This window comes from Coregonus lavaretus (assembly GCF_964263955.1).
Source record: "Coregonus lavaretus genome assembly, chromosome: 15".
Taxonomy (NCBI): domain Eukaryota; kingdom Metazoa; phylum Chordata; class Actinopteri; order Salmoniformes; family Salmonidae; genus Coregonus; species Coregonus lavaretus.
In genome coordinates, this window is record NC_140002.1 from 6,553,042 (window position 1) to 6,563,120 (window position 10,079).

At 40.0% G+C, this 10,079-nt stretch overlaps 1 protein-coding gene across 1 annotated transcript; it reads left to right on the forward strand.

Moving 5' to 3' along the window:
• Positions 1–720: 720 nt before the first annotated feature.
• slc22a5 (solute carrier family 22 member 5) lies at positions 721–6,082 on the forward strand (the record flags this gene model as incomplete). Its single annotated transcript, XM_084178274.1, has 10 exons — positions 721–1,113; positions 1,516–1,619; positions 1,907–2,061; positions 2,786–2,957; positions 3,096–3,222; positions 3,845–3,942; positions 4,206–4,420; positions 5,361–5,543; positions 5,756–5,891; positions 5,998–6,082. The coding sequence occupies 10 exons, from the start codon at positions 721–723 to the stop codon at positions 6,080–6,082; spliced, it is 1,668 nt and encodes a 555-aa protein (XP_084034400.1).
• Between the last annotated feature and the right edge of the window lie 3,997 nt (positions 6,083–10,079).

Sequence of the window (10,079 nt, forward strand, 5' to 3'; positions counted from 1 at the left end):
AGTAAAGACCTCCCCTCACCTGGTTGTCTAGGTCTTAATTAAAAGGAAAACCAAAAACCTGCAGATACTAGGCCCTCCATGGAATGAGTTTGACACCCCTGCTCTAGGGCCTACCCCGCTTACCCCTTCAAAGTAGGAGGATACATATGCAAATAAAAGATGACTAATAATCAGATTGTGATGTCATGATCTGGGCCAAAAACTCTGAAATTCCAGGCAATTTCTTTTCAAACAGCTCTTACACAAAAAGGGCATTATCATAATTTTCACAATTTCCTAATGTTATTTTGACCTCATAGTGTGGAAATATAATTAAAAATCAAGTTTTTAACTGAACTGGCACATTAATATGGTCAGTATGTCTTTGATGATCTACTGTATATTTCAACACAATCAGAAATATGAGTCTTCCACTGATGTTTAACAAGTTATGTTCTCTTCCATTTTTTGAACAGAGGAAGGTGTATACAACCGTTCCCTGCTGGGGATTAACACTGGGATCAACTCTGGGACGGGGGGAATGGAACAGCTGTGCTCTGTGGCTTGTTGTTAAGGGGCCCTGGACTTACCCAGGTCTGTACACTGCAGCTTGGAAGTTGTAATTCTGTCCTGTTGAGCATTTGCTAGAAGAGAACTTAACCCTTCACTACCCTCCACATCTCTGAGACACACGTATCAAACCGTTTCAGGTGCTCCACTTTTCCTCATACTGCCATAAGAATGGGAGATTATGATGACGTTACTGCCTTCCTGGGACAGAAAGGACCTTATTTCTATAGGACTTTCTTTCTTCTGAATACAATTTTCATCTCCACTGGATTCTTTGGGCTGTTCATTGTATTTGTTGGAGCAACTCCCCCGCACCACTGTTTTATCCCGGACTCGGGCAACCTGAGCCAGGCATGGAGGAATGCCATCATTCCCATAGAGGTGGTGAATGGACAGCAGGAGGAGAGTAAGTGCAGCAGATACAGGCTGGATGTGGTCAGAAACCTGTCTGCTCTGGGCTACATCCCCGGCCTGGACGTCAACCTCACTGGAGTGGAGCAGGAGCGCTGTGTGGATGGATGGAGCTACAGCAAAGATATATACCAGTCCACCATAGTCACTGAGGTGAGTGTATGTTGCCAAGGGCAGTCATGTGTCACAAACATTTGGCCATGAATTAGTGAATTGGTTGTACTACACAGAGTATGTTCCTTGCTTAGATAATTACCAGAATCATGAATATCTAATCAAACACGCATGCCACTCTGATATTTGATTTGGAATTACAGTATTGGGTATTGTTGAGTGATCAATGTCACTGGGGAGGTGTTAATGGCTTTGGTAATTGCCTGAAACTTCCATTGGCATCAGTGAAATGTGCCCATGTAGCAACCATTCCCAGCTCCTGTCCTTCTCTTACACTTTGGGGGCAAATTCAATGTTGTTTTTCAGTATGGGTTTGTTACTGGAGCCTTCTGCTGTCACGGGTGCTGTCACTTTAGGAATAATGGGTTTATTTTCCTGCAGTGGGACCTTGTATGTGACAATGAGTGGAAAACTCCTTTTGCCTCGTCAACTCTTTTCGTGGGTTTCCTGATTGGATCCCTGGTGTCTGGCCAGCTTTCTGACAGGTACTGTTTCTCCCTGCAATCACTATGCTCCGCCCTCTACCTGTAGATTTCATGTGGAAAGTCATACATTATCTGTCAACTCTGCCGACTAAACAGCTGTCCTATGACTGTAGCGCCCTCTGCTGTCAAATTATAGACTTGTCTTACGTCGACAACCCTATTCAATCAAAACTGGTAACCTGATCATTAGGAACTGGTAACCGGATTGATTGTGTCGGATTCATTTGTTAAATTGTTTTCTCTATGAAATGTTTGTTTCACTTAACACTATTTTCTTTTCCATTTAGGTTTGGGAGGAAGAAAGTTATTTTCGGCTCTCTTGCTGCCCAGTTGGTCTCTGTGCTCATTCAGGCCTTCTCTCCCTCATGGGAGGTTTTCTGCATTTTGTTCATGTTTGTTGGGGCCTCTCAGATATCCCTCTATATAAGTGCATTTGTACTGGGTAAGCATGGACATTAACTCATTTTATACAAACATAAACTCTTATATTCTATTAAATTAATTGAATAACTTGTAGCAATGTAACGGTGACCATGATCATAAACACAGACCACAGTCAACTTTAATTAGCTGCCCGTAAAGTAAATGCCATAAAACCCTGTTATCATTTTAAAGTTATGCTAGGCATTGCTTCCGTCACTAAAGGTGTTTCCTTCGAGCAGCATGCCTACAGAATGGCTGGTAGTGAATGTATCAGTAGCCATTACAAACCTCAGTGAAATTAGCTTGATGTTTGATTATTTGTTGGACTTTTGTGTCAAGTAATATTCATATAACAAATGGCAGCATGTAGAAATCTCAGATCACATATACCGAATTTGGAGTAAAACCATGTGACTTTAAATGTCCTGTTCATTTGTTTATTAGCCCATTTATGGTTGTGGAATAGCTGGACTACTCTAACAAGGCTTAATATCTGATTAAGGTTTAAAAATTGAACAATAGAGGAGAGAGTGGACGTCCTTGTTGTACCCATTGACACATTTTCCCAATTTTTGATGGTTTGTTTACACTATGACCTCATCTATGACTATTTACTTTTAAAAGATGCCAAAGATGGGGTTCTTTTTAGTTAAATTGTTTAGCTAAATTATAGACAAAACTTGATCCCAGCAGGCATTTCAAAAACATCTAAATAATAATTGAATATAAATTCTCTTCAACAGGAACAGAGGTGTTGAGTAAGTCCATGCGTGAAGTTTTCACTACTCTGGGGGCTTTTCTGCACTACTGTATCGGCTACATGACACTGCCCTGGATCGCGTACGCAATGAGGGAATGGAGAACACTTCTCATAATCCTGTCCAGTGTGCCCGTAGTGTATATCCCATTGTGGTGGTATGTTCTCAGTAAAAATCGTATGTTTTAATCTTCTGTATGTCTAAAGAAGCATTTATACAACTAAACCAAAACTATAAATGCCCATAAAAATACAAGCACTGTTACTCACCTCACTACAAACACTGTTTATGTCAGGTTCATCCCAGAGTCTCCACGATGGTTATACTCTCAGGGAAGAGTGGAGGAGGCAGAGGCCATACTGAGAGACGCTGCCAGGAGGAACAGAGTCACAGCACCAGAGGTCATCTTCAAAGACACTGAGGTGAGTTTCAGCATTTGTGTTTGTGAAATAAATACAGTTCAGTAATTCAGCCTATAAGAAAGAAACAACATGGCCTAAAGAGCATCTCTGTAGCCCATTTATACCTGGTGCTAACAAGCGCCTTTTGTCCCGATCTTGTCGACATTCTGATTGTGCCCACATTTTTAGACAGGTGTAGACAATCAAAGGACACGTTGTGATCTGATTGTGATCAGATCTTCCTGACCACCTCCGAAGGTAGTCAGGCACACATTGTGTCTGGATATCTTACAAGTGTAGACAGATCTGGACACTGAAACCATTTAAATCATCGATATAGCCGCCCTCTAAAACCATTGACAGGTGGCACCATTGACTAATGGCATCAATGTGTCAAAATAAATATTTTATTATATTAGGAATACCTGTCAAATAACTTGCATACAAGAAGGCACCAGGAAATCTGGTCACAATGAGGACATAGTGGATGGATAAGAGATACAGTTTAATACCATGTGTAGATGCATGTCTGAAAATGTGTGCACAAGTCAGAATGTGGACAAGATCAGGACACATATTAGAACCAGGTATAAACGAGGCTCATTACTGTACTTAATGGATGCTTATTTCATAATTTCAGCAGTTGGACGTAGCATTGGCACCGAAAAAGAAATATAGCATGATTGACGTTCTGAGAACCAGCAACATAAGATGTGTCACATTGATGTGTTTGTTTTTATGGTGAGTTTCTATTCTATCAGAGATAATAATAATAATAATAATAATAATAATAATAATAATAATAATAATAATAATAGATTGGATGTATATCATATTAGGTTATCGATATAGGTTATAGCATAATGTTTAGGTTTGAAGCACTTCGGCACATACACACACACAGACCCACTATACTACAGTCAATAATTTGTAATGAATAAACTGGTGTTTAGTTGTGTTTTGAGTTTCATTCAAGCTCTATCATCTCTATTGTGTCTTTTCAGGATGGCAGTAAACGTTGGATATTATGGACTCTCGCTAAACACCTCCAATCTGAATGGAGATCCTTATCTAAATTGTTTCTTATCAGCTCTTACTGAAGTCCCAGCATATGTAGTATCTACAGTGCTCCTCAGGAACTGTCCGAGAAGACCACTACTGTCAGCTTTTCTCTTAATAGGAGGAGGAATGCTTTTCCTGATCCAACTCATCCCCGAGAGTAAGACTTTGAATTTTGATTGTTTAAGATTGTATAATCTTATATAAGATCAAATCGCTAGATGATAAGAGATAATCAAATGAACGTAGTATCTGGTAATCACGTTAGATATGTTTTTCAACATGTTTAGTTATTCATTCATTGTAAATCAACAAAGTGACCAGTTGAAGTTTGCTAGCAGAACTGTGATAAATAAGAATATTACTAATAAGCACACAGGTTCACAGGTGTGAAGCACAGAAATGAGCGAACAGAGATTTCAATGTAAAGCTTGTTTTATTTATTTTATTTATTAGCTTCACATAGCCTAAATTATTCAATCAATATTCAAGGTTGAAAATGGAGAGCTCCATACACAACATTTAACAACATCTTCAGTGTCAGCGCTCCTACAGAAGTCCTGCAGTGATCCCTCACAACAAGATACAATGCAATATTAACAATTCTATCAACAAGCTCACAAACAGAAGTATCAAAGTTAAGAAGAGCATGCCCAGGGAGAAGAAGAGCGGATCTTGGGTGAGATGAGCACTCTTGAAGCACTTATGATTCGCTACCAGAACTGCTACTACTGGAATTTGAACTACGTGCACATTCACCCCTCCCGTTCTCCCAGGGCATGCCAACCTGCACATAAATGAGAATGGGGAAGATCTGCTGAGCACTGGGGGCATATGTGGGGCATATGTAGGGTAACCCCCCCTCCACACACACACACACACACACACACACTTCACTGTAGTGTGATTCAAAGCCAATAAACTTGGGCAAATATCATAAAATGTATAGCAAAGGGCAAAGTAAAGGTTAAGAGGATTCATGTATTTTTAATCAAATATTTAATATCAAATCTTATTTTTCTGCTGTTCTCGTTCATTCCCCCTCTGAAAAAAGCTTGTATTCTCACAACTATCTCAAAATGTCTTTCTCTATCCTGTAGATCTGCAAGGTGTTGCTATAGCTGTGGAGATGGTCGGGAAGTTTGGCTTCACCATGTCATTCACCGTAGTCTACATCTACACCGCAGAGATCTACCCCACTGTTGTCAGGAGTGCTGGCGTCGGAATGTGTTCTTCAGCTGCTCGGATCGGGACTATTGCGGCCCCATACGTCATCTACCTAGGTACAATCACAGTGTTTGGTTACCATCAGGATTCACATTTTTCAATGGCAGACATCTTACAAAATACAAACCCCATTACATTTTCATTGCACGTCATCCATGCATTCATTGTACCCAAAATCCTGTTTTACAATTAATGGATTTCACAACAAATATTTTCATCAGTTAAGGTCTGTCTGTCTTCAAGCACAATGTACTTTTGGTGTTCACAGGCAGCATTAACAAGTACCTCCCCTACATTATAATGGGAAGTATGACGGTCGCCTCGTCTGCTTTGAACCTCTTCCTGCCAGAGACATTCCGCAAAGAGCTACCAGAGACAGTGGAGCAGATGCAGCAATGCAAAGGGTATGCCCTACTCTGAAATACAGCATTGGAATGTTCAGTTCAATTAAGAGTATTTGTTATGATATAACAAATGTGAATTTTAAATCCAACTTTAATATCTTCACAGGTTGTGCAGACAAGTGCCAAGGAATGCCAATATCCTGAAGAAAGGAGGAGATACCCCAGCAATATTAAATGAGGTCAAATTCTAATAGGAAACCCTGGATTGCCCAATCAACTCTCCTTAATATGACCCAACAAAACTCTGCAAAGCAGGATACTCTCTATGATATCCAATGTAGACGTAATGTGTGGGGCACCAGATGCTGCAATACAGGACTGCACCACAGTACAAGTTACCTATTCTGAGGTGACATGGCTATGGAAATGCTTGTACTGTGTAAGTGTGAGAATTCCTGATGGAACAGGGGTTCCATTTTCTGTCAGCCAAATAGCAATGTATAACCAAAAAAAAAAGACAGAAAAAATATTGTATTACCCACAATATTTGCAGCAAGATTTATCTCAAAACTTCTTTTTTTATGACGCCCATTAGAAAGCTGAGAAAATTGACTTGGATGGTAAAGTAAGCAATGCAACAATGTGTTGCACATGATGCAAGAGAGAGCTGAATTATTCTAAATTAGTTTCAATTAAGTGCCATCTTGTCTATTTATAATATTACCGTTACTTTGGGTAACTTTGTGCACTGGAAAGGCTGTTCAGAAAATAATTGGTTAGACTTACTTGTTTTGTTGCTCTGAGTTAGACTGCTGTACAGAAAATTGTGAAGTGTTGTTAGTGTATAGGGTTAGGAATTTTTGTTTGAAATAAGTGTTTTTTATGTATTGTTTTGGCCAATAAGTATTTGTGTTAGTATTGCTGGTGAACTAATAATGAGGTATCTTTCTCATTCTAGTGGTGAGAAATGCAAAAAATCCCTGAAAGTGAATACTTTAATAAACGCTTATTATTGGCAGTTATTGTGATGTTTATGCACCATCAAAATGGTGAACAGACTCATTCATTGTATAAGACTGTAGACTACTACTAGGCAGGGCAAACCCGTTTTGGTGATTTCTGGTATGTCATCAAAATATATCAATCGCAGCACGTTTTTGGACTCATTCAGCAGATTTTACCTGGTTAAGTACAATAAAAATGTATGTTTAAAGTTAAACGTACAGTGCCTTCGGAAAGTACTCAGACCCCTTGACTTTTTCCGCATTTTGCTGATAGCTACTGTTGTGTCGAGCAAACGTTGCTAATTATGCTGTGATGACCAAGGAGAACCCGCTGACGCTGTATTTTCATCATAAGGTTTATTCATAACAAAGGGTTACAGCGTCGATTTACAGATACCTGCAGATACCCGGAGAATAATCGCCCCATCTCAAATCTGATTATTCTGTCTTAATTTGTCCCAACTGTGGTATATATTCTATGTAATCTGATATGGGTGTTCCCCTACAGACCAATCACCTGTCTCCACACAACAGACTTCTTCTGTTCTATGGGGTGTCCCTCTAAAACTGAATAAACATCCTCTCAGGTTCCACTTGAAAACGTTAGCAAAGTCATAACTCCTCAGACACTACACTACTTTGAGGGAAAATGTCCTTACTATGACTGTGATATGTGGTTGTCCCACCTAGCTATCTTAAGATGAATGCAATAACTGTAAGTCGCTCATAGGGTCCGCTAAATGACAATAAAAAAAATTACAACTTAAGTTGAAAATGATTCTGTCGCTGCTTCCTGTTGACAAGACATTTTTGATATAAAGCCCAATGTCAAAACACGTGTCCCAATAAATAACCAATATGCAGAAACAGTTTGTGATATATTGAAAACAAAAACATAAAATGTACTATCTACACATATATGTGCAAAAATAGTAATCATATTACTTGTCTTTTTTTAAACTGCACACGCACCAAAAACGCTGTGGTTTTGACAACTAGCAATAAATCACTGATATATCGATTAGGGGGGAAATCAGGTTGTAGGTGCTGTTGAAACTTACATAACAACAAAAAAAACACATGGAAACTGGAGATATTTTTTACATCACTGGTTAGAGAACAACCTGCAGTAGACAGTCAGCTACATTTTGGAGTGATGCATGTTGATTTGGTGGTCGCCAAAACGGGAAGATAAACGCAACACTTATTTGTCAATCACTCATTATCGATATCACGTTGAAATCAATTGAGCGAGAGGGGGGAGATGAGGTTGTATAGTAGTTTCCAACCCTCATATCACACACTTACAAACTGAAAATATACACTTTCCATGACATAGACTGACCAGGTGAATCCAGGTGAAAGCTATGATCCCTTATTGATGTCACTTGTTAAATCCACTTCAATCAGTGTAGATGAAGGGGAGGAGTGTGTGCCATTCAGAGGGTGAATGGGGAAGAAAACATATTGAAGTGCCTTTGAACTGGGTATGGTAGTGGGTGCCAGGCACACAGGTTGATGTCAAGAACTGCAACGCTGCTAGGCTTTTCACGCTCAACAGTTTCCCGTGTGTATCAAGAATGGTCCCAAAGGACATCCAACCAACTTGACACAACTGTGGGAAGCATTGGAGTCAACATGGGCCAGCATCTCTGTGAAATGCTTTCAACATCTTGTATAGTCCATGCCCCAACAAATTGAGGCTGTTCTGTGGGAAAAAGGGGGATGTGTGATGTGGATTTTTACATTTAAATTGATTTTTTAGATTGGTACATCTCTGTTGCTAGGCAATAACTTAACTAGTTCCTCTCACTAGGTTTGTGTGTGTGTAAAATGGGCATCTGACCTGTCATCGGGTCAAATTCTACAGTTGTCTTATCTTATCAGTGACTGAAACCAAACTGTGACCCTGTGGCTCTCCTTAGGCATATCCCTGGAATGAGCCAGGGTTGAACAGAGTTCAGGCTAAACCCTTTGTCTCTCCTTGGGCGTCTTCTTGATTAATTACAGCATGACAGGGTGGGAGAGAGGGGTTGGGCTTGGGTATGTTTGAGAGATTGATTGTGGATCTGCCATGTCCACAATCAATCTCCAGGTCGAGCCAGGGTGAGCCAGGGTTGAACAGAGTTCAAACTGAACATGATTCTTTTTACATGACAGGGCTACATAGAAGGAGGGGAAGTCAGATTTCGCCACTATAAGGGAGTGGGCGGAGCGGTCAAGAGGTGAAAACTGGAGACAGTGGTGGTGGAACCAAAGAGGGAGGGGTTAAGCTAAAATGTATGTAAAATGACTATATGAACTGAGAGCTGGGAGGTGGAAAATCAGATGCTCTGCAGACCACCTCGGCTTTGTCTAAATTGCAATAAAGTCTATCTTAATTCTACACAAACTCTGGAAATACTTTGGTTCTTTGAACAGTATAAGGACAAATCTGCCACAACAAGTGCAACTCAATATTAGGAAGGTGTTCCTAATGTTTGGTATACTCAGCGTATGTGTGTACATTGTACAATCAATTGGTGAGAGCGAGAGCCTCAAATATCCCATTCATTTGTACATATCCATTGTATACATGAATTACAGCAAAGTTGGTTCCTGTTTCAGTCACATCTTTGGTCACGTTCACGTGGGTCAAACAAAAACAACCTAATGATTGCTTGACAAAAAAGCCTCCCACAATGCAGGCGATGGCTGCAGGATGAAGTGGGTGAATAGCAACTGCTGAAACGTGCAGTCGACCCCAGTGAAAACTTCATGACCTTTGATCACATGGTTTTTTTAAAGTTCATGCAGTCGACATGTTGGCGCAAGCCGGACAATTTCTATCCTCATAATACAACACACTTTGAAAGGCGTGACCATCGACTTGACAAAAGTGATCCACTCTAACGCGCACTTTAACTCTACTTTGTACTGCTGTACTACTGCTGTACACACCTTTTGTATTCATATAATGTCCATACTGCCTCTAAACACCATTATATACATATGTACAGTATATAGGGCGACATCTTACGAGTTCCAACTCTGCTATTTAGTAACTTTTATTGTGTTTATCCTGACTTTTTTGTACAGAAAGTTCATACTATTATCACATATGACTGCCAAACCCTTCTGGACATCAGATCGACAGTTACTAACCTCGATTTTGACTTCAAATATGGCTTCAACTCTGATTCAGCTGTTCACACCGGACCCTATTCGTTTGTTCCATGGGCTACCAAAGCGCTGCAGGCATAGA